The 25039-nt window shown below is 49.7% G+C and overlaps 1 protein-coding gene across 8 annotated transcripts in view; it reads left to right on the top strand.

Annotated features, from left to right (window-relative positions):
- Nucleotides 1-18046, top strand: part of KSR2 (kinase suppressor of ras 2) — a 430186-nt gene extending 412140 nt beyond the window's left edge. For 7 of the 8 annotated variants that reach the window (XM_059893620.1, XM_059893622.1, XM_059893618.1 and 4 more), the window contains 5 exons: nucleotides 506-639; nucleotides 6632-6763; nucleotides 13204-13333; nucleotides 15316-15449; nucleotides 17971-18046. In XM_059893620.1, the coding sequence (XP_059749603.1) occupies nucleotides 506-639; nucleotides 6632-6763; nucleotides 13204-13333; nucleotides 15316-15449; nucleotides 17971-17977 (537 nt within the window). In that variant the 3' untranslated portion in view covers nucleotides 17978-18046. Of the gene's footprint in view, nucleotides 1-505; nucleotides 640-6631; nucleotides 6764-13203; nucleotides 13334-15315; nucleotides 15454-17970 lie in introns of those variants that run through there. The other variant, XM_059893625.1, reaches the window with a different exon arrangement.
- The last annotated feature ends 6993 nt before the right edge of the window (nucleotides 18047-25039 follow it).

The raw sequence follows: 25039 nt of genomic DNA on the forward strand, positions 1-25039 counted from the left end.
CTCCCATAGACCCTTCTCCATGTTCTTGATTATTGCCTCATGATATGTCTCTTGAGGAGCACAGTGAAATTCTGCAGTTGTGTGGGTTAAGTAGATCTAAGGAACAAGTCTCCTGCAGATGAGTTATTTTGCAGAATGGAAGTGGAGAAGATGGCTGATGGGATTCCTTACTCTGGGGGCCTCTTTTCAGGTTTGTCCCCGCCCCTTTCCCTCTGGGGAGATCTTCCTTCGTTTCTTCTTCAGGAAGCAGAAGAGCTTAGATGGAGATGGTTTTGCTATGATCTGAGGGTGGTGGCAGATTTCTGTCTTGGGGACCCTGCCTGTTCCCACTCGCCATGCCTTCTCCACCCCACCTGCACACCTTGGCATTTGGGTCCCGGATCTGCAGCTGTTCAGTGTGTGGTTTCAGTGGAAAGGCAAGGCGTGTGAATCGTGAACCCAGGCCAGGCTGGCAGTGAGGGCATGGGTATCCTCTGGCAGCTCCCTGTATCCTTGTTTCTTGCAGGGCATGGGCTACCTCCACGCCAAGGGAATCCTGCACAAGGACCTCAAGTCCAAGAACGTCTTCTACGACAACGGCAAAGTGGTGATCACAGACTTCGGGCTCTTCAGCATTTCCGGGGTGCTGCAGGCTGGCAGGTGAGAGGTGGTAGAAGGGCCCAGAGGGGTTCTTGACAGATGACGGTCAGGGGATGAGAAGTCACCCAGATGGCTTCAGTGACCTAGACGCGATGCCGGACCTGAGGTCGCTTAGCTGCGCGGCTAGGCTGCTGAGCCCATGATGCAGTGCGGATGCCCAGGTCACACTGAGTCCCATGGGGCCTGTCTTGGAAATGGCGCGTTTGAATGGGCACAAAGCATCCTTCAGTCCTGCAGCGCCCTTGCCCTTGAATTGCACTGGAAGACACTCTCCTTACTCCAAGCACACACATGGAAGTTGGGCTCCCCCAAGCACCCTCGCTCAAAGTTTTCTTATGAATCCCGTTGTTTTAGTACAGCAGGAGTGTAGTTAAGAGCAAGGGATTTAAAGTCAGACCCACCCGGGGCCCAGCTTGGCTCTGCCACTTATGAACTGTGCCTTCACTTTCCTGCAAGAAAAATGCTGGGTATGATGATTCCTGCCTCAGAGGGTCGTTATGAGGGTAGAATAAGACAACACACAGCAAGCGTCCAGCACAATGCCTGGAGCCCATCAAGCGCTACAAATAATACTGGGTTGGCCAAAAAGTTCGTTCGGGTTTTTCTGTAACACCTTATGGAAAACCCGAATGAACTTTCTGGCCAACCCAATAGCTTCTGTGGAATTGTTGTAATTAGTATTAATTTGCATATACCTCCTCAGTATCACCCAGGAGGGTCATTAACTATTGTTAAGTAATAAACTCTCAGCCACCACTCACCCTAGAGCAAGCTACCTTGAGTTGACCATGTGAAAAACAGCCTGATCCCAAATAAACAACCCATAATTCAGAAGGTCTGCCCTTTGTGGCTTTTAATTTGGAGTGTGTTCTCCACACACACACACACACACACACACACACACTTTAAACCCAGCATGTTCTCTCTAATCATGCCTCTTTTAACAAATGGTATGCCTCTCCAGAAAGGCAGCACCCCCCAAGCCCTGGTTTCTCTCATTGTACTTCCATTTCAGCTGCTTTGGAAAATCCCTGATCCCTTTGAGGTACACCCAGGAGCCCCCCAACAAAGTGAATTTTGTTCGTGCTCTGTAGTGCCTTGAATCTCAGTCAGACCATCTGAAATCTGGTGGAGGCTGATCTAGCTGTTCCTGTGTGTTGCAGTAACAAACAGAAGCTGAAGGGTTTTTTTTAAGATTTTACTCCACCCAAAGACATTCATCTCCAAAACTACCTATAGTCCCTAAGATAAGAAAGTAAGTAGACAGGAGATTAACAAATGGATCAATGGATAGATGGAGAGAGTCATCAAGTCAGAACCCAAGAAGCCAAGAACCCACTTAGGTTCTGGTTTACTGGTTGGGGAATCGCTCCCTCCCTGTTTCCATTGCCCCAGGCCAAGGGCAGAGGAAGCAGTTGGTGACATCACTATGAACCCAAGTATTTGTGTCAAGACAAGAGGTTCAGCAGGCGTTGTCTTTAACCTAGTCCAAGGCTCCTAAGAAAAAAAAAAATCAGATTCCTCCCTCCTGGTGGCAGGTCCACACACTTTCTCCTTGTCAGTGGCTTCTCCCCCAAAAACCAGAGGGCCTCTGATCTTTTTCCTTTATTTATTTATTAAATTTTATTTATTTATTTATTTATTTATTTATGGCTGCATTGGGTCTTCGTTGCTACACGCGGACTTTCACTAGTTGCGGCGAGCAGGGGCTACTCTGTTGCGATGCGCGTGCTTCTCATTGCGGTGGATTCTCTTGTTGCAGAGCACGGGCTCTAGGCGCGCGGGCTTCAGTAGTTGTGGCATGCAGGCTCAGTAGTTGTGGCACACGGGCTCAGTAGTTGTGGCTCTAGAGCGCAGGCTCAGTAGTTGTGGCTCGCGGGCTTAGTTGCTCCGCGGCATGTGGGATCTTCCCGGACCAGGGCTCGAACCCATGTCCCCTGCATTGGCAGGCGGATTCTTAACCACTGCGCTACCAGGGAAGTCCCTGATTTTTTCCCTTTAGATTCATGGTTTTCTGAAGCCACAGGGAGACGAGAAAGCAAAGGGAAAAGGAATGACCTTCAGCTCATTCATGGAGGCCCAGTGTCAACCAGGAAGGGAGTGCAAGTCAAGGGCAAGGTGGCTTCTGGCCTTGTCGCCCAGGCAGCACACCGCCCCCGCCCCCACCGTGCCCCAGGCTGGCTGTCAACGCAAACCCGGTTAGTGTTGCAAGAGGCCAGGGAGCCCTCAGCAATCTCTCCCAACCAGAGATCCACAGCCAGGAGCAGCCATCAGTGGCTTCCTGTGCTTTTTTCCCTGTTGGAGGGCAAATAGGGCTCAGTTCAGAACTTTGCTCCCAAACGGTGTGCTATAGAATTTGTGTAGAATTGTGGTTAGGAGTTTAGTCGCTGGAGTTTTAAAGACTTGCAATCAAACGGACGTTAGTTCTTTCACTTGTTACCTCCATGGCTTTGGGAGGGTCACTCAAGCTTTTTGAGGCTATTTCCTGACCCATAGAACAGGGGTGATACCCATCTGATTGTGGGCACATAAGAATTAAGTTGGGTGGACAGCCTGACATACAGGAGGCGCTCAGCAGGAGTTACTTGCCTTCCTGCCCTTCCCTCAGTTAGACCTTGGGGCACTGACAGTGCTGGGTGCCCAGAAAGGGGAGATCAGCCGGGCCTGGGGCAGGGGCAGGGGTAGCAGTAAGTGAGCACGTTCTGAACATCCAGACAGATGCCAGGGCTTCCCCTGAGCCCGTCCCTGGCATTGCCTTGCCTACAGCTGTTCTGCCGTCGTCCAGAAAAGGTGTCATTTGAGATGCCAGTGGCATCATGCCAGTTGCCCACAGGCTGTTATTGATCATAATAATAACCATAACGAAGACGATTTGGGTTGGTCACCGATGGGTCCATCACCATGGGAACAGGACACCGCAGGGTGTCTGTGCCAGGCCTGGCTCCCAGACCCCTCTAGGCACGTGCTCACATCCGCCCCAGGATGATGGTTATCGAGCGGCCAGCACCCTTCTTCCTGGCCCAGCCCTACAATTCCAAACCTCCACTGCCCCAGTGAGTCAGGAGGAGGCGGAGGGGGCTGTTGGATGAGATGGGAACTGGGAAGTTTGCCCTTTGGGCAGCAGCATTCCACTCCACCCCACCCCACAGGGCCTGGTCATGCCAGGAGAATGGCAGCTGGCCCAGGCCACGGCCCCTCTTTCTTAGATGACATTCTTACTTTGGACTCTAATCTCCATTCCATTTCTGAGTCCTCAAGTTACAAAAAATTCCCTAGGGAATAGTGATGTCCAGTAATCATGTGTCCTTGGCAGCTGACCCAGCCTTTCTCCTTTCCATCCTTGCACCAGCCATGTGGAGTCCAAGTTCATGTGCCCATTTTGCAAACAAACTTGGATGGGAAAGTAGAGACCCAGGTCTGCTCAAGGACGAACAGCGAGTAAGCAACAGATGGGTCCTTAAACCCCTGCCAGCGTCCCCAATTCTAGAAGCCAGAACTCACTGGACCCTGCCAACTCACAGGCTCGCCAGTGGATTTGAGTCCTATTTTCCGGCTCCAGCAGAGGATGTGTCCTGTCAGGTCTGCTGTGTAGAGCACAGGAGCACGTCATGTGTCACTAAAGCTGAAAGTGAAATTTGGACTATTTCCTTGTTCTATGTATAAATTAGAACAGTGATTTTTTTCAGCTGGGACTCTCCCACCCCCCAGAGACATTTGTGATGTCTGGACACATTTTTGGTTGTCATAACAGGGAAGGGGGTGCTACTGGCATCTAGTGGGTAGAGGCGAGGGATGCTACCACACATCCTGCAGTGCCCAGGACGGTCCCTCCACCACGAAGAATTGTCCAGCTCCAAACCCAGAACTCCAAACTCCTGGAGCCTCTTCCGTCAGGGTTCTCTCATCCCCTCACACGTGTGGTCCACAAGCTGACTTTAGGGAGGATGCGAACAAACATTTTTTATCTTAATTTTAACGTGTACTAAAAAAAGTACTAGTTTCCATTTACGATCACGTTAAAAGGTAACCTGTTAAAATACATATAAATGAAAAAAATCCATTTGTAGTAAGTGATCGTCTAGAGCAGCACTTTCCAATATGGTAGCCACATATGGCTATGTAATTGTAACTTCAATTAAAATTAAATAAAACGAAAAGTTCAGTTCTTCATTTGCGCTAGCTGGATTTCAAGTCCTCAGTAGTCATGATGGCTAGTGGCTGCCATATTGGACAGCAGAGATGGAGAACATTTCCATCATCATGGAAAGTTCTTTTGGATAGCACTACTGTGGAAGGTGTTCAGATAGGGCAATAATCATGATTATGGGATATGCATGAGTACAGTTAAGGGAGCAGTGCCTCACACCTTAAATAGCTCAAAGCTCACCCTGGAAGATGTATAAAATCCAGCCAGCCCCAGGTCTCCAGCAGGTCCCCACATGCTAGAGGATCTGGTCCTTCATGATCTCACTCTTGATGGTTTGAAGATCCATCCCACTCTCCCTGTGTTAACTGACCTTTTCCCAGGAGTCTTGAATCAGTGGAAACCTCATAGAAGTTCAGATTTCAGTCCCAAATAGAAAGCTGTGTACTTGCTGAAGACTTACAATATGAAGAAGGGAGCCAGTATCCTTTGTCTTCTAAGAATTTGTCTTCTAAGAATTTCACCCACCCATAGATGTGGGTGAAGAGATATATGCACAGTACCTACCCAAGGATGTGCATTGCAGCTTTGTTTATAATGATGAGAGAGGGAATCACCTAAGACCCATCAACAAGGGAATTGTCGTGTACAATTTAATGGATGCGTGGGGTAGCATGATATGTCCCCACTACACTGATGTTCTTTGGGTTTCTAGAACACCCCAAAGAGGACCTGCCTTGGGCCTTTGTCCTCACTTCTCTTCTGCCTAGAGTATTCTTCTCCTTGTTCATATGGCTGGATCCTTTATGTCATGAAAATCTTAGCTCACATTTTACCTAAAGTAAGCTCCCTCTTATCTTTGACACATTCTCCTATTTTAATCTTTCCTGTTTAGATAATTCATTTGTCATCACTTTCCCCTACCGAAGTACAAGCTCCAGGAGGGCAGGGACTTTGTCAGTCTTGTTCACTGCTGTGGTCCCAGTGCAGAGAACAGAGCCTAGGCATAGTGGGTGCTCATAAATACAGTCGGTCCTCATTATTCGCGGATTCCATATTTGCAAATTCACCTACTCACTAAAATTTATTTGTAACCCCCGAATCAATACTCATGGCATATTCACAGTCATTCGTGGACATGTACAGGGTGGTGAAAAACTTGAGTCAACTGATGCACATGTTCCCAGCTGAGGTCCAAGGAGAGGGTGCTGTGCAGTTTTGTTTCAGCTCTCATCAGCGATGACCAGAGGATGGAGATGGGCTGGTGCAGTGCAGGGCAAGAAGCTCCAGCTCTGGGGCCAGTTGGATGGGTTTTGCAGTTCTGCCCCCTGGTAGTGGGGCAGCCTCAGGGCAAATCACGTAATACTTCTGAGCCTCATTTTCTCTTGTGTAAAATAAAATAGACTGGGATGAATTGTTTTTAGGATTTAAGATTATTATCTTTTTGAGATGTGTGCATGCGTGTGTGTATATATATATTTCCTCCAGGAGCAAAAACTCAGTTTTCACTAATTCAGTGTTTGCTGAGACTTTATAGAACATAAGTGCCACGAATAACAAGAATCGGCTGTATTTGTTAAATGAAGATGGAGAAGGGGGCGCCTCAGAGACGAAGGGACACGATGACTGTTTGGGTGTTGGGTGTCTCTCTCCAGATCAGCCTTTCCTGCACCTCCCACTGAGTCTTGGCCTCAAGTACAAGGTCAGGCAGTGCTTGATGGGGGGCTAGGGATGGGGGAGGAACACAAGAAAGCCAGCAGAGATGGTCCAGGGACTTGGGGTCCGTGATGGAGGACTGGTCCTCCCTGGGCTGTGAAACGGGGCTCACTCTGTGCTTTGCTTCTCCAGGCGTGATGACAAGCTGCGTATCCAGAGCGGCTGGCTGTGCCACTTGGCCCCGGAGATCATCCGCCAGCTGTCTCCCGACACAGAGGAAGACAAGCTCCCCTTCTCCAAACACTCGGACGTCTTTGCGCTCGGGTAGGTAGCCCACCCTGGCTTTTGAGTGCCCCAGCATGGGCAGAGGGGCACTTCCCAAAGCATTCCTTTAGTGCTTTTGGAAGGGACAGGGGATCTGCCTGCGGAGAAAAAGGTGGCTGGATTTCTGGGTGAGTTAGGGGGGATCTGAGTGGGCTGTAGTAGAGAGACCCTAGCAAACCTTCATGCCTGGTTTCTAACTGGTTGTGTGACCATGGCAAGTTACCTGATTCATTCATTCATTCGTGCAATAGCTATTTACTGGGTGCCTATTATTAACAAATTGTCAAAAACTTAGTGGCTTAAAACGACCTTTATTATCTCAAGTTTCTGTGGCCAGGAATTTGGGAGTGGTTCTGAACTGGCTCAGGATCTCGCATTAGGCTGCAGTCAAGATGTTGGCCAGGGCTGCAGTCTCATCTGAAGTTTTGACAGGCTGAGGATCCATCTCCAAGGTGGCCTGCTCACGTGGCTGTTGGCAGGAGGCCTCAGTTCCTCACCACACAGGCCTTTCCAAAGGCTGCTTGAGTGACCTCACAACACAGCGGCAAGAAGCTGCATTGCCTTTATGATCTAGTCGTAGAAATTATACATCGTCACTTCTACCGTATTCTGTTTGTTAGAAGCAAGTCAGCAAATCAGGGGGAGGGGAATTAAGCTCTACTTTTTACAGGAAGGAGTATCAAACAATTTGTGGACATTTTAAAACCACCATAGGTCCCTATTCTCTCTTGTCTGGTGGAAGACAGACAAGGAAACAGTTTTTTTTTACAAAATTCTGTGATAAGTGCTATGCTGGGGATAAACACAGGACTGTGGGAAGAAAGGAGGAACTAAATCCAACCTGGGAGATCAGAGAGAGCTTCCTGGAGGAGGTGACTCCTGAGCCTGTGTTAAAGATTGAGTGTAAGTAGTCCAGGTGAGGGTAAGGTGAAGTGTTCCAGATAGAAGGAACACATGAAAAGGAACAAGGGTGAAAAGAACAAATTGCCCACAATGGAGGAATATGTGGGGAGCAGGGGTGGAGGGAAGAAGAGGAAGCTGATGGATGGAGAATCAGGAAAAAATGAGCCTGGGGTGGTGAGATGAGAGACTAGAGAGGAAAGAAGGCGTTCTGCAGGGACCTAGAGGCTGAGTTAAGGAGTTTTCATCTTCAGGGCAGTAGGGAGCCACTGATGGTTATTGAGCAGGAGAGTGACATAATCACACTTTAAGCATTAGAACAATCACTACTGTGTTGAAAACGGAAAGGAGAAGGACAAGATTGGGGCCGGTTGACCAATCCAGGGGGGAGATGCTGAGATTCTCTGCTGAATCAGTGCCAGTGGGTGTGAAAGCTGGGATTGGACATAAGAAGCAGCATTTGGGGGGTGGAAGTGATAGGGCTTGATTGTCGGTTTAAATGTGGGTGATGCCAGATATCTACCTGAAGCAACTTGGTAGAGAGTAGTGTCATTCACCGAAGTGGAGACCCTGGAGGTGGGGCAGGGTTGGGGCATGCCAGGAAGGCAGAGAGAGCAGATTTGGACACAGTGAGTTTGAGCTACCTTGGAGACAGCCGAGGGGAGCAGCCAGAAGGTGGCTGAATCTACACATTTTAAGTTTGGGAAAGAGTTCAGGACTTGTCGGCAAAGAGAGGGTAACTGCAGCCGTGGGAGAGAATGAGATGTCTTTGAAAGTACAGAGGAGGGAGAGAGGATCCAGGGTGCAGCCCTAAGATGCAGATCCAGACGCTCTGAGAAGGTACAGCAGGAAGGCTTCCGTGCGCCTATCCCTCAGATGGCCATGCTAATCCTCACCTTACCTCGACCATGGGGGCGGTTACACGGACTGGCAGAGATAAGCTGGGAAAGCTGTTTGGGAAAGTTGGAGGCTTGCAGATGTGTGCAGTTAGATTTAGCGCCACCAGGAGATGTTACAGAGAACGTCTTCCATGGAAAAGCACCCCTGCTGCGTCCTCTCTATAAATCGGGGTGGGGGCAGTGTTTGCTGGCACATCAGGATTCTCGCCATCTGTCACTTGGGCCCCTTAAGAGGCTGTCACTTGCCCTGATTAGTTTATGCCCAAATCTTTATCTTGTTAGATATTGTTATCTGAAACCAAATTGCAATAATTAAGTTGGTATATTTTACTATCGATTTAGCAAAAGAAAAAAGACTGTAATTAACAAAATGTACCAAAGTAAGTAATTGGTTTTCCACTGGAGTTTTAATCTTTAGCAATTTTTTTCCCCCTCAAGCGAGTTTCTCTTGAAAGTTAGGTTTGAAAAGAAGTTTTAATGAGGCTTTTATTCCTGACACTGCTGAATTCCGAGGGGCCTGGTGCTCCTGGTTTCCTGCCAATTAGGTGCATCTTGTTGCTTGGGGACATCATGCTGGGGCATGACTTAGAACAAAAATGGACTTTTAAAAGTATATTGAGCACCGTGCTAAGCTTGTTATGGGTGCTGTCTCATGGCATCTTCAGAAGCACACTTTGAAGCAGGTACCATTGTTCCCAATTGACAGATGAGGAAACTGAGGTTCCGAGTGGCTTAGTGACTTGCCTTATGGTAATTAGCAATGAAGCTGGGAGTCAAACTTGGGACATCCTGACCCCAGGGTTGGAGCTTTTAACCACAGAGCCCCCAGGCTTGAGAGTCATTTCACCACTGAAAGCCCTACTTCCCTCAGCCGTAAATCAAAGATAATAAAGCCCATTGAGATGTTCTAAGGATTGAATGAGAAAACACCTGTAAGGCACACAGCACAAGGCCAAGCTCCTGATAGGCTCCCTTCCCTGGTTCACATGAGTGGTGCCTACACTCTGTGTGTGCCTCCTTCACTAGGCCCCAACCATCAGCTAGAGGGTTGCCCTTCCAAATAGTTCACTGCCCCAATTACAAAGGACCCTCAAATGGGATGGAGTGTAGGTTTCTCAGTATAGCATAATGGCCAGTGGTGTAATTCTGTAGTCAGATGGCTTCAACTCTGGCTATACCTCTTATTTTGCTGTATGACCCTGGGTAAGATATGTAACCTTCATGAGCCTCAGTTTCCCCAGCTGTAAAATGGAGCTGATAATAGCACTTCTTGTTTAAAATGTGGGTTTTATTATTATTCAGTTTTGATGAGGCCAATAGATCAGGAAACAACTACCACTGGATAGTTTGTTATTCACAGTTCCCAGAAGGAGAGGGCACATCATTACCACAGAGGGCCACACGGGGAAACACCAGGGTCAGTCAGGAGGCAGAGGGAGCAGGAAGAAAATGTGGGCAAGAGCCGTTATTGTGGTTTTCTCAGGAAGGAATGGGCGAGGCAGGGTGAGCTGGCTTAGCATTGGCTAGTTTAACTAATTTCAGTGGGCTCTGGGGTATGGGGGCTGTCCTGAGTAGGGCAGGGGAATATTGGCCCTGAGTGTGAGAGCCTGATAGAGGAGATGGAGGGACGGTGGAGGACTTTGGATTGGTTAGTTTGCATATGAAAAGCACACTTACAGGTCAGTCCTTTACTATCTCTAGGAATTGGCTAGCCCTGAGAGGGGCAGTCCCTCCAGGGTCAGCAAGCCCCCAGATAGCAGAACATCAGAATAAAAGGCATGCTAATACACCTTCCCCATAATCATAGTAAGTACAGAAGGCTAAGATTAGTGTCTAGCACAGAGTGAAAACTCAGTAAGTGTTATTGTTTATGATGAAGAGAACTAGAATCATCCAGCCCTTAACTTGAGAGCTTCCTGACCACCTAACTCAACATCCCAACACCTGAGCATTACCACCCCTCCTCGCCCCGGAGGGATGAGAAGATGCTAACTGAGAGGTGGACCCCTAGAAATAGCTGGTTTGATACAGTCCTCTATCAGTAAAAAGGATAACTGAGTGCTTCGTGTTCTTTAAAGCAAATTTACATAAATCATCTCAGGTCAGAGGAAAGATCATTTCCTAGGGCTGTTTCAGTTAGCCCCTGAGTTGGGGAATCGTCTCAGTGAGTTGAGACCTATCCCCACCGTACAGCCCTCTGAACACCCCGACGCATGCACCGTGGTCCTCACTGCCGCCACACCTCCCAGCGTCACTTATGCACTGCCCAGCGCATCTCCCCTTCCGTCCCCACGTGCCGCTCACTGCAGCAGGCACTCGTTTCTTCCGTCATTACAACGTCATGATTTATGAAACAGACGATAACACAGTCGATCTCTCTAGAATAACTCCGGCATCGAGTTGTTCTGGCATTCCGCCTCCCAGATGAACATTCTCCCACTGCAGTTTTATCATCATTCTCATTTGGCAAGTAAGGAAACCTGGATTCAGAAGGGAAGCAACCTACCCAGTGACATATTACTAGCATAGAATAGAATCAGGACTTGAACCCAAGGCAGTCTGACCCTCAGATTGTTTTTTTTTTTTCTTTCCACTATTTCAAAGGAAGTTTCCTTCTCAGAAAACACAAATATAATAGAAAAAAATTCTGTCCTTTCTATCACTGAGAGGTAGCCCTTGTTAACATTTTGCTGTGTTGCTCTTATTCTCTTGTCCATACATATATAATGGTATTTAAAAAGCATAACATACCTTATATACAGTTTTGTGTACTGCTTTTTTCACTTAAAATTATATTTTAAGCATTTTTTATGTCAGCAAAATTTCTTTGAAATGTTATAATAATAATAAATATCTTAGTTTATGGATTTACCATAATACATGTAACCAATTCTTGTTATTTTTTTAATCTTTATTGGAGTATAATTGCTTTACAATGTAATGTTAGTTTCTGCTGTACAACAAAATGAATCAGCTATATGTACACATATATCCCCATATCCCCTCCCTCTTGAGGCTCCCTCCCACCTTCCCTATCCCACCCCTCCAGGTCGTCACAAAGCACCCAGATGATCTCCCTGTGCTATGCAGCAGCTTCCCATTGCTATTTTACATTTCGTAGTGTATATATGTCAGTGCTACTCTCTCACTACGTCCCAGCCTCCCCCTCCCCCCGTGACCTCAAGTCTGTTCTCTACATCAGTGTCTTTATTCCTGCCCTCCACTAGGTTCATCAGTACCATTTTTCTAGATTCCATATATATGTGTTAGCATACGCTATTTGTTTTTCTCTTTCTGACTTACTTCACTCTGTATGACAGACTCTAGGTCCATCCACCTCACTACAGGTAACTCAGTTTCATTCCTTTTTATGGCTGAGTAATATTTCATTGTGTATATGTGTCACATCTTCTTTATCCATTCATCTGTCGATGGACACTTAGGTTGCTTCCATGTCCTGGCTATTGTAAATAGAGCTGCAATGAACATTGTGGTACATGTATCTTTTTGAATTATGGTTTTCTCAGGGTGTATGCCCAGTAGGAGGATTGCTGTGTCATATGGTAGTTCTATTTTTAGTTTTTTAAGATATCTCCATACTGTTCTCCATAGTGACTGTATCAATTTGCATTCCCACCAACAGTGCAGGAGGATTCCCTTTTCTCCACACCCTCTCCAGCATTTATTGTTTGTAGATTTTTTGATGATTGGCCACTCTGACCAGTGTGAGGTGATACCTCACTGTGGTTTTGATTTGCATTTCTCTAATGATTAGTGACGTTGAGCATCCTTGCATGTGTTTGTTAGCAATCTATGTCTTCTTTGGAGAAATGTCTGTTTAGGTCTTCTGCCCATTTTTGGATTGGGTTGTTTGTTTTTTTGATATTGAGCTGCATAAGCTGCTTGTATATTTTGGAGATTAATCCTTTGTCAGTTGCTTCATTTGCAAATATTTTCTCCCATTCTGAGGGTTGTCTTTTCATCTTGTTTATGGTTTCCTTTGCTGTGCAAAAGCTTTTAAGTTTCATTAGGTCCCATTTGTTTATTTTTGTTTTTATTTCCATTACTCTAGAAGGTGGGTCAAAAAGGATCTTGCTGTGATTTATGTCACAGAGTGTTCTGCCTATGTTTTCCTCTAAGAGTTTTATAGTGTCTGGCCTTACATTTCGGTCTTTAATCCATCCATTTTGAGTTTATTTTTATGTATGGTGTTAGGAAGTGTCAATTCTTGTTATTGAACAATCGTGTTATTGCTACTTTTTTCAATGTTCTATATAATGGTGTACAGAAGATCCTTGTAAATGAGATTTTGTCTGTATCCCTTATATTCCCCTTACAATAGTTTCCTAAACTTACAAGCATGGGGTCAGAGATCCTAGCCGCATTATATTAGACTGTTCAGGTTCTAGCTTTTGATTCATTTTAATTCAGGCACCAGAGAAGATATCCTGGGATAAGCATGACTTCTAAGACATTGACAAAGCTTTATGTACATCTTAGGTAGCAAAACACCAGCCCTGTGAGGCAGAAACTAGGGGGCCAGAGTGGTTAGCCAGCAGGCTGACCGGGTGGGCGTGTGTTGGTAAGGGGACACAGAGTTGCAAGTGACATATCACACCCTTAAACAATGTCTGCCAACAGGACAATCTGGTATGAACTCCATGCCAGAGAGTGGCCTTTCAAGACCCAACCAGCAGAGGCAATAATCTGGCAAATGGGCACAGGCATGAAACCCAACCTCAGCCAGATCGGCATGGGAAAAGAAATCTCGGTAAGTCCCAGGATAGTGCCAGGTCTGGGGGATGAGGGGAGAAGCAGACACAATTCTGGGCCTTCTTTTTCCTGCATGTTAATGAGGTTGCAAACGCTTTCCTGGAGGGTGACAAAAAAGCCTGCCCACAGACTTGTCGGATAATGATTTGGAGCTTAGAAGGCAAAGCTTTTGAACTATGCCTGCAATTCAGGTTCCTGCTATCAGGGCACAGTAACACTTGGCCAGGTTTTTCTTAGCAAGGGATTGCTGAGTCTAGTAGAACGAGTGAATCCCTCTTTTTCTGTTATTTTTTAAAGACATACATTAAGATATCACTGGTATTAATGATTCTAATTTTATTTGGATCTACATAGAATTTTTAAGGTGTTATCCAACTCAGAACAAGATATATGGAAACAGAGAAGCCTGAGTATAAATTAGTAATCATCCTTTAAAACACATCAGGAAGAATCCTCTTTTGATCAGAAGATAGATGTGTCAGGGAAGGTGTAATTATCTGGTATGTTTTTAAGGATTACCTGTCTCTAGATTTCCTTTCTCAAGTGAGGCAATTACTAAGAGTAATTTTCCTGTCTGTGACTTTAAGTGTGCTTATAATATTAGGATGTGGATAGAAGCTTCAGGATTCCCTTTTCTCCCTCCTTTTTGAGAAAAATGCCACGAAACTCCTTGGGGAGCATTATTGAGTTCAATGTATCCCAGACCTTCTATAATAGGATTTACCTAGTTTGCTATATAGGCTCAGAAAGTGGATGAGTAAAAGGATGGATGATGCAATGGATGAGTGATGCATGGCTGGACGATAGATGAAGGATAAATACATGAACTGAGATGAATAGATAGATGGATGGGTGGATGGATAGATGGATGGGTGGGTGGATGGATGGATGGGTGGATGGATAGATGGATGGGTGGATAGATAGATGAATGGGTGGATGGATAGATGAATGGGTGGATGGATAGATGGATGGGTGGGTGGATGGATGGATGGGTGGGTGGATGGATAGATGGATGGGTGGATGGATAGATGAATGGGTGGATGGATAGATGGATGGGTGGGTGGATGGATGGATGGGTGGGTGGATGGATAGATGGATGGGTGGATGGATAGATGAATGGGTGGATGGATGGATGGATGGGTGGGTGGGTGGATGGATGGATGGATGGGTGGATGGATAGATGGATGGGTGGATGGATAGATGAATGGGTGGATGGATAGATGGATGGGTGGGTGGATGGATGGATGGATGGGTGGATGGATAGATGGATGGGTGGATAGATAGATGAATGGGTGGATGGATAGATGGATGGGTGGATGGATAGATGGATGGATGGGTGGATGGATAGATGGATGGGTGGATAGATAGATGGATGGGTGGATGGATGGATGGGTGGGTGGGTGGATGGATGGATGGGTGGGTGGGTGGATGGATGGATGGATGGGTGGATGGATAGATGGATGGGTGGATGGATAGATGAATGGGTGGATGGATAGATGGATGGGTGGATGGATGGATGGGTGGGTGGGTAGATGGATGGATGTGTGGATGGATAGATGGATGGGTGGGTGGGTGGATGGATGGATGGGTGGATGGATAGATGGATGGGTGGGTGGATGGATGGATGGGTGGATGGATAGATGGATGGGTGGATGGATAGATGAATGGGTGGATGGATAGATGGATGGGTGGGTGGGTGGATGGATGGATGGATGGGTGGATGGATAGATGGATGGGTGGGTGGATAGATGGATGGGTGGATGGATAGATGGATGGGTGGATGGATAGATGGATGGGTGGATAGATAGATGGATGGGTGGATGGATAGATGGATGGGTGGGTGGGTGGATGGATGGATGGATGATGGAGGAATCTGGCAGTGGAACGAATGGGTAGACAAACAGACAAATCCAATGAGATGTCAAGGAGTAATCAAGAAGTTATTAGTTAACGTTAAATCACCATGTTGGTTTCCTTTAGGACATTCTTCTCTTCTGCTGGGCCTTTGAACAAGAAGAGAGACCTACCTTTACCAAGCTCATGGACATGCTGGAGAAACTGCCAAAGCGAAACCGCCGCCTGTCTCACCCTGGACATTTCTGGAAGTCTGCAGAGTAAGTGTTCCCCCTTAGCATCTCTCCCCACTGCCCTGTCCTCTGGCCTTTGTCACCTTTTTGCTCCCCTCCCCAGCTCCTCTGCCAACCGTCTCCTTTCCGTGTACCCACCTCCCTCCCCAGCGTACCACCCTTCCCCACCGTGTTTCTGTTCAGGGGAGTCTCCTCTGCAGTTTGGGTCCTAGAGGCTGCCATACAGGGCCTGGATCCCTGTGGCTACCATGGCTGCCTCATTGCCTGTTTCCTCCTCATGAAGGTTGATGCCCCAGTAAGTCTGAGCATCACATGGTGAGGTGGTACCCTGAACCCACCAAGCCCTACGTGTCAGCTGTTCATCAAAGTAGAAAAGTCCTGGGGTGTACCTATTTCACGGATGATAGACAGGCAAGGTGTCTGTGTCCTATTCCGGTACCCACGGCAGACATGACTAATCTGTCACAGTGCATCTGCCATCACTCAGTGGTACTCATCAGCAGTTATTTAGAATCAGTGCATGGATGCCTTTCCTGGCCATTCCAGATTTATCCAGCCTCCTTCTTTTACACATGGAGAAACCGTGGCCCAGAGACATTCAGCAACTCACCCACATCTGCATGGGGTGTTGGTGACAAAGCTGGGGACACAGGTCAGGTCCCAACTCCCTAGTCTAGAGTTTGCTCTCCCCACAACGTCAGCCCCTCAAGATTCCTCACTCACACTCATCCGGCTTTGAGATGGTCACTCTGGAGGTGTGGTCCTTTCAGAAACCGCCTGGGTCGGCAGTGGATTGGGGGAGGGCTTGGCTACAGTAGGCCCAGGATCTGGGTCCTGTCTAGGGCTTTGTAATCTGCACAGGGGACCGACCAAGAGGTCTCAGCTGCAGCTGGCACGTTCCCAGGAGGTGAGCAGCTAACTCGAAACTCGCCTCTGGGATCTTGGGTTTGCCCCTCCACGGCTCACATCAGAGGAGCTGGCATTTCTAGAATCCCAGTGTGGCTTAGCCCGTGGTGAGCTGGAGGCAAGGCTGGGGCAAGCCTGCGTTCCAGAGCGGTGCGTCTCAAAATTTAATATGCATTCATATCACCTAGGGACTTTGTTAAAATGCGGATTCTCATTCTGTATGTCTGGGGTGGGGCCCAAGATCTTGCATTTCCAAGGTGATGCCGACGCTGCTGGTCCATGGACCACCCTTTGGACCTGTGTTGTCCAAAATCAGCCACATACCACATGGGGCTATTGAACACTTGAAGGGGGCGAGTCTAGGTTGAGATGTGCTTTGAGTATAAAATCTACACTAAATTTCAGAGACTCAGGAGAAAGGAAATAATGGTTAATCCCTCCTCTCCCTAGCCCCTAATCTTTCATCTACGTTCTGTCTCTATGAATTTACCTGTTCTAGATGCTCCATATAAGTGGCCGCCTACAATATTTATCCTTTTGTGTTTGGCTTCTTTTACTCAGCATGTTTTCAAGCTTCATCCACAGTGTAGCATATATTATTAGGCCATCATTCCTTTTTATGGCTGAGTGATATTCCATTGTAAGTCTATACCACATTTTGTTTGTTCATTAATCTGTGGTTGGACGCTTGGTTTGTTTGCACCTTTTGGCTATTGTGAATAGTGTTGCTGTGAACATTGGTGTATAAGTATCTGTTCAAGTCCCTGCTTCCAATTCTTTTTTCCATCACCACGACCACCAGCACGACCTCCATCATCTGGGCACCACTTATTAAGCACATGTGTGATAGGTGCCATGTCAAGCATTCTGTCTGCATTATCTCACTGAATCCTCAGGGCCCCCCTAAGAGGTAGTCTGGTACCCCCGGAGGAGGCACAGAGAGGTTAAGTGCCTATTCACAGGTCACACAGCTAGTAAGGAGCAGAACAAATATTGGAACCCAGATTGGTCTGGACCCTAAATCCATGATCTTGACCCCTCCACTCTGCCTTCTAGGCAAAGACTGCCTGTCTTTCTAGAACCATCCTGGGAGAGTGGGCATAAATTCTGCCCCTGACAGCCCAGATCCTGGCTCAACGGTAGTCAGCAAAGCCTCCACCCACAGCTGGAGTCTATGGTGTGGGTCTTTTCTCACCTCCACTTCCTTTATCTCCATCCCTTACTGAGCATTCTCAGCAACTCCACATGGCACACGGGATGGTGTTCCGGTCCCACGTGGCCTCAACCCAGCCCACAGCTGGGTGACCATCCCTAGTCCAGAAGCTACATGCTCCAGTGAGAAGAGCCTGCTGCTTCCTGGCTGTGCACCCTTGGGCAAAACACCTAACCTCTCTGAGCCTCATCTGTAAAAACGGTGTAATGTGCCTTTCTTGCAGGCTATCCTCAGGTTTAAATGAGATCAGGTATGTGAGGTGCTTGGCACGGAGCCCAGCGCATAGTAGGACCTCCGCCTTTTCTTGTAGAGGGCGGGAAAAGCTCATCTCAGACCACCTGACCTCCGAGAGGGCGCTAATTCACAAAAGATGGCGTTGTCGTACCCATGTGACCTCTTGCCACTCTCTCCCTTCTCTCCGTGCTCCAGGCTGTGACCACTGGACAAAGGGACAGCGCTCAGCTGCCTCAGCTCCCAAGCCACCTCTCCTCCCCTGCTCTGCCCTCTGCCAGCTCAGGAGGCCAGATGCTCACCATCAGAGGGTACCGACCCCGGCCGGCCTGGGAGCGCTGCACGACTGAGCCCGGCAGCTTCCCCGCACCCCAGACCCACGCCTTCGCTCGGGCAGGGGTGGGGACCCCGAGCCAGGACTTCATGGGACCAGCCAGGGAGATGCAGAGTTGATCAGTGAGGCCCGGGGGACGGTGTAGACAAGAGAACTTTGGGCTGGATGTGGAGCCCCTGGGCTGTGGAGGCTAGGGCAGGGGTCCCACGCGGGCAGGCTCGCAGGACCGGTCTGTGTGTGCGTGTGTGTCTACGTGCACGACACCGTCCGCTCTCGATTGCCCTTGATGATGAGAGTCAGGCTGCCCCAGGTCCGGGGCTGAGCGCCCATCAGCTGTTTCGGTGTCTGCGTGGTGGGTTCCAGCTGCGCTCTCTGGAGAGACGGGACGGGGGTGCAGAGCTGAGCGCGCGCTTAGTGGAGGCTGTGGGGCCGAGATCTGGGCGGGAGGCTCAGCTGTTCCTGTGCAAACATCTGTTCTCGGAGGCCCCCCCACCCCAAGCCTGTCAAGGTTTGGGCACCTCTGCGTATCGCTCCGAAATGCATGTCCTCTGCGCTCTGGGTCTCTCTGGGCTACGCTTCCCCGTTTCCGCTGCCCTCTCCTGTGACAGCCTCGTCCCCTTTCTTCCTCGCTGCCCCCCACTTCCATTTGGAAAGCACAGTGGCTCCCTGGCCGAGATGACTTCAGGGGGCTCCTTCCAGCTCACCTTCATCCATGACGCCCCCCTGAAGTCTGAGCCTTGGGAACCGGGGCTCTGGGAGGGGGATGTTCTAGGACATTCTCTTTCCCTCCCTCTGCCCTGGCACTTACACCAGCTAAGTTTATCCACCACAGTGACGGATATAGGTCATTGGGTTAGGTGTGTGTGTTGGGTTACAGGGCGTGTGCACGGCATCTTGTTTGCAAATGATCCCTCCCCCACTCCTGCTGCTTCACCCTTAAAAAGTCCAGCTGGGGAGGCGAGGAGGGCAGCTGTTTGTCGGGGTTCTGCATTTTCAGCTCCAGCCGGTGCCGAATCGCAGAGCGGCTTCCCCATTCGACGTCTCTGCACGCTCAGCGCCCCTGCCTTCCATCCCTCACCCTCGCTCCCCACCTGGCCCAGCTGCTCTTGCTAACCGCACCAGGGTCCAGTGCTCTACACGGAGGGCGCTGGGAGCAAGTCAGGTGCAGAGTGATGGGGAGAGCTTCTGTCTTATGTTCCTTACCTTACAAGGGAATGTCTTACGTTCCCCAAACCCTGGACCCCATTCACCTGACCAGGCATCCGAGGGGAATCTGCCCCCCAGCAGGGCGCTAGCAGGACAGCTGGGCATTAGGCAGGAGGCCCAGGGTCTGCCCACAGTCCCGCCGTACTTCTTGGACACTGCCCAGCCTTGGTTTCTTCTGGTCGCCACCTTATCTAGATGTCTCCCTCAAAGAGAGGGGACCTCCGACTTCAAAAACCCACCTGGGCTCTGACTCAACGTCCAACCAGAGATATGGGGATTTTCCCCACTTTGGTTCACGATCTGGGGGCCAAGCCAGCTTCCAAACTGGGAAAAATGATGAGACCGGTCATGCTTCCCGAGACCCTGGCTGAGGGAAACCCCAAAGGCCTTCCTGGTTACTTTCCCAGCGCTCCCACCTGCCTGGGACCAGAGGCTCCAGGCCCCCATGTGGGCCATTCCTAAGCATTCCTCTTCTGGGGCATCTGTCCCTGTGGCCCTCAGCCCGTCATTTGTGTGTCTGGAGGTGCTGACACGTGTTTGCACAAGCCCCAGCTGCTTTGCTGTCGCTGCGGGCAGCTCTTGTCAGCGGCTGCCGCCCTGTTAAGGCAGGTCACCCAGCAGACCCGCCCCAGGCCTGAGCCGGGGCCTCCTGAGGGTCTCACATCTCTTTAGCCCAATCAGACTTCTTGGGTCCGTGGACCCCAGTCTTTATCACAGACCTGTGTGCGGGGGGAGGAAATGAGGAAGGGGAGGGGTAGCCAAGGTCAGCTCCCTGAAGCTGACATGCTCACCAGAGCTGCAGCCCACGCCCTCTTGCCCCCGTTGTTTCCAGAATTAACTAACAGGGCCACCCAGAGCCTTTGGCAAGGCCCAGCAGCATCTCCACAGGCTGCTTTTTCCATTTGTTCACAAGCACCAGCTTGAGATTAAGGGCGGAGCCTGAGGGACCCAGGGAGAAACCCCAGCTTCCCCTGCGCCTTTGGAGTTTCTCTGCCTGCAGAACAGGGTCCCACGTCACCTGCTCTCGCCTCGCCTTCTCCCTCTTTCCCCAGGTCTTTACTTTGTTCCCTCCTTCCTCAGTCTCGCTGTAGCCAGTCCAGCCCAGCCCCGCACCGCCCTCCTGCTGCACCGCCGCCCTGAATTGTTTAGAAGCCAGCTTTTATTTGCAGACATTTTGATCCAGAAAGAACCAAACCCCTGCTTTCCCTGCTGACCTCAGTCCTTATTCACTGAAGCAGTGGGAGGAGGTCATGTTCATTGATCTTTTGCAAAGGGAAAAGAAAAGGCGGTGTGTATATTTACACCGTAGTTGCCAGCCCACCATTGGCTCATTCTATAGAATCCACAACACAGACTGTGTGCACACGTCCAATCACCGCTGTGTGCAGGTGCCCGGCGCCCAGCAGCAAGTTGCCTCTGTCTCCGCCCTGCTTTCAGCAAACCCTTAGGTACACAGGCTTCCCAAATGGACCAGTCCACAGGGTAAAGATTCACTAGGAAGCCTTGACCTTGCCTTCTTTCAAAGGCATGTGGATTTGCACACTGAATTCCCACCAACTCTTCCTGGTCACAGGTCTTTCATAAAATGGGGAGTCCCCTTGCAGGGGGACCTTACGTGGGGACATCTCCACACGTCACCATCCCCAGAGTGAACTGGAAATCAGAGTCTCCACTTAACTGTTTTGTCCTCATTCTCCTTTTGCTGGTCAAAAAGAAAAATCTTGTCTTGCCGTGGAGTCCTTTATTTCTACCTTGGATTCTGCGTCATTAGAAGCCCTGGATTGATCTCTGGAGACTAGACTCCTGTATCTGGGGAATCCCGGTCTGCCGCCTTTCCGCCTCCCACCCCGTGTGCACACATCCCGTCCCACTCCTCACCTCCCTCAGTTCTTGTCCCCACCTGTGACTGATCGTCTAAGGAACAGGAAGGAAGTGATACACACTGAGGCCCAATCACTATGTTTAAAAATCTCGACTTCGGGTTGGCACATTAGGCCCCGTGGGCTATATCCAGCCCACCAAGTGGTTTTTACAGTATTTAATTGGGGGGAAAAAACAGAAGAGCTCATGATACGTGAAAACTCTATGAAATTCAAATAGCAATGTCAATAAACAAATGTTGGCTCACAGCCACACCTACTCATTTACATACGGGCCATGGTTTCATTTGTGCTGCGACAGAGTTGGCTAGTTGTAACGGAGACAGGGTGGCCCTTCAAGCTGAGAATATTTACAGTCTTGCCCTCTACTGAAGACTTTTACCGACCTCTGATCTAGGCGACTGTCAGAAGGAAGAAAAAACCAGTTTGCACATGGTTCCCAGAGGAGGAACAGGAACCCAGGGGGAGGGAGTTACAGGGGCCGAGAACGAGTTCCAGCAGGGGAAGAACTTTCTAACGGCTTGCCTTGGAAGGTAGAAAGCTCCCCGTCCTGGGAGAGGCGTGAGCCGACATTGAGACCACTTGGTGTGCAGGATCTGGAGGGAATTCGGGCCTCAGAGGTCGAAAGAGTCTAATCTGCTCAGGCTGCCGTAAGGAAACACCACAGTCTGGGGGGGGCGGGGGGGTGGGTTGGGGGGCTTCAACAACAGAAATGTATTGACTCACAGTTCTAGAGACTGGGAGTCCAAGATCAAGGTGTCAGGCTTGGTTTCTTCTGAGGCCTCTCTCCTCGGCTTGCAGACAGTCAGCCTCTCACTGTGTCTTCACGTGGCCTTTCCTCTGGGCGCACACATGCCTGGTGTGTCTCTTCTTATAAGGACACCAGTGATATCGAATTACGGTCCTGCCCTTACGACCTAATTTAACCTTAATTACCTCTTTAAGGGCCCATCTCCAAATACAGCCACATTGGAGGTTAAGGCTTCAGCATATGAATGGCGGGGGTCTGGGGGAGGTGCACAATTCAGTCCATAACAAGGACCCTTGGGATTTCAGAGACTGATTTTAGAGTCTTTTGAAGCAAAATTCCCATCCCTGGCTGCCTAGTTCTCAGCCTTGGGTCCCTAAACTTGCCCTCCCCATCCTCATCCCTTGCCAGCCTTCTTTTGACCCAGCAATCCCCTGAGGGCTGGTCTTGCTTCAGATATGCCACCAATGCACTCAAGCCCCCCTCCCCCTCTGCACTAGTCAGCTAGGGCTGCTGTGGCAAAGTACCACAAGCAACAGGAATTGATGCTCTCATGCTTCTGAAGCCTAGAAGTCTAGAATCAAGGTGTTGGCAGGACCAAGTTCCCCCTGGCACCCGTAAGGGAGTCCTTCCTGGCCGCCCGCTGCTTTACTTCTGGCAGTTTTCTGGCAATCTCAGGCATTCCTTGGCTTGCGGATGCATCTCTCCAATCTCTGCCTCTGTCATCACACAGCCTTCTCCTTCTGTGTGTCTGTCTTCTCACTGCCATCTTTTCATTAGGACACCAGTCATATTGGATTAGGGGCCCATCCTACTCAAGTTCAACTTTACCTTAACCAATGCATCTGCAGTGACCCTATTTCCAGATAAGGTCGCATTCTGAGGTACTGTGGGTTAGGATTTGAATGTATCTTTGTTTTGGCGGGAGCCGGGAGCTCAGTTCAACCCTTGACATCCTCTAAGGAGCTTTCTCTTGTGCCTTGGTTCCTCCATGGCAGATCCCCTGGAAGATAGATTCCCCAGACCCCTGGGCTACGAGGGTCAGCCCATTGCTGCCACTCTTGTCAAACATGCCCCCTGACCCACACCTCCGTCCCTGGGGTCCAGTAGTCCCAGATTTCATCTCCATGGATGAGGGTGGGCGGTCCATCTGTAGCGGGACAGTCGCTTGACCATTGAATGAATGTGCTTCAGCCCAGTCCGAAAGGGTTGGTGACACGATGCTTGCTTTTATTTGTATTCTCACTCAGCGGCAAAGGAACAGACCTCGGTGAGTCACGCTTTTGCTGTGTCCTCTTTTGGCTTTGCCTGTGAAGTGAGGAAGGTTTTGAGCAGGCTCGGGGGATGCTCTCCCTGACCCCCAGCCCCACCTGACCCCCCCCCCAGCCCAGCCCTCACCCGTAAGGTAATGGTCCTGACCTCGGGGAGGGATGAGATGCAGCATATGTCAGCCTGGACCCGGGAATGTGGGAACCCCGTGTCTGGAAGGTTCTTCCTGGCTCTCCCGAGGACACGCCTCGGCGGCCTCATTCCTCTCCTGTCACTGACTACCCTCTCAAGAGCATACTGTCCACGCCCATGCTGTTAACCAACTGGGGCAGAAGGTTGGTGGGAGATCTTCCGTCTCCCCGACTTCCTCAATTTACCTATGCGCCAGCACCGAGCATAGCGCCTGGCACGTAGTAGGTACTCAGTAAATGTTTGCAGATCGCCGGGGTGGAGGGTTGCTGGGTCAGAGCGAGGCCCTGGCACGGGGCTCAGACATCCTTCCCTGCAGCCAGGGGGTCCACTGGCAGGGCTGGGCAGTAACGGGATTCCCACAACCGGGCCCTGTGTTGTGGCTCCCACGTCACTCCAAATGAATTTGCCAGATTCAGCGGTCGTGACTCATAAAGAGACCCGTTGGGGCAGGTGTCCCAGGGTACCTAGGCCCTGGGAGGTGGAGTAATGATGCACCTCTAACTGCCACTCTTCAGTGAGCACTTACTATGTGCCAGGCCAACTGAATCCCCATGACTGGACGGTCCTAGGAAGTAGGTACCATTATCCTCATTTCACAGGCAAAGAAACTGTGGGAAGGAGACGTAAACCAGCCTGTGAAGTGGTAGAGCCAACATTTTAAATGTGATTTTTTGGGCTCGTTCGTTCCCAGGAACCCACCACCATCTTGAGTGGTATATGCCCAGCTGCCCATGGCGATGTTACAGTTCACACCTGTGCTGTTATCTGTAGCTCATAACCAGGGGAGAGGGAGGATGCAGGGGAGGGTGGGGACCCTCGTGGGAGTTTGCACGGAAGCTCCCACTTACGGTCCCAGACTGACAGGCTGCCCGGAGCTGCCCGTGTCCAGGAAATGGGCATCTGGGTTGGTAAAGCCACTCCTGGGTTCCTCCAGCACCCCTGCGCCGAGCAGCCTGTACCGTCAGCTCAGCCCTCTCCCTCTCCTGTACTTAACATTTAACTGTGGGCCTCTGTCCCAGGAGGCTCTCCAGTGAGTCCTCCTCCCTCTCAGTGGTCACGCTGACCGCTGGGATCCTACTGCCCCTTTTCCTAACACCAAGAACATGAAGGATTTCTCGTCATGGGGTTGAGATGCCTGCTGTCCCTCTATTGAGGACCAAGCTGGAGGAAATGGGCTTTGCCCGGAGCTTGCCTGATCCAGGTTGACCCTGGATCAACACAGTTTACCAATTGTGTTGCATAGACCTTTAATTCCATAGCAGACTAGATGGACGTTGCATTAGTGGAAGGGTTCTGGGACAAATAAGCATCGGAAATGCTTAGGCAGAACAAGGTTGAACTTAATTCTTGATTGCAGGACTTAACCAGAGCTTTTAAGACACTACCATGTAGTTAAACCTGTAAAAGGCCAACAGCAGGCTGCTCTTCCTAAGCTTCCCCAGGCTGGCTTCTGAATCCCCAACAAGATCAATCTCTGTAAATTCAACTCAATATCTTACACGGTATTCTGAGAGCAAGTGCCAGCCCACAGAAGAGAACAGCTGACCCCCAGCACTTACCCACCACCTGCTAGGAGCCAGGACAGGTAGATCGACCCCGTCCAGCCCCACCTTTCCTGGAGGCTGGCATTGTGAGCAA

The sequence above is a fragment of the Balaenoptera ricei genome, chromosome 14 (assembly GCF_028023285.1).
Source record: "Balaenoptera ricei isolate mBalRic1 chromosome 14, mBalRic1.hap2, whole genome shotgun sequence".
NCBI classification, from domain to species: domain Eukaryota; kingdom Metazoa; phylum Chordata; class Mammalia; order Artiodactyla; family Balaenopteridae; genus Balaenoptera; species Balaenoptera ricei.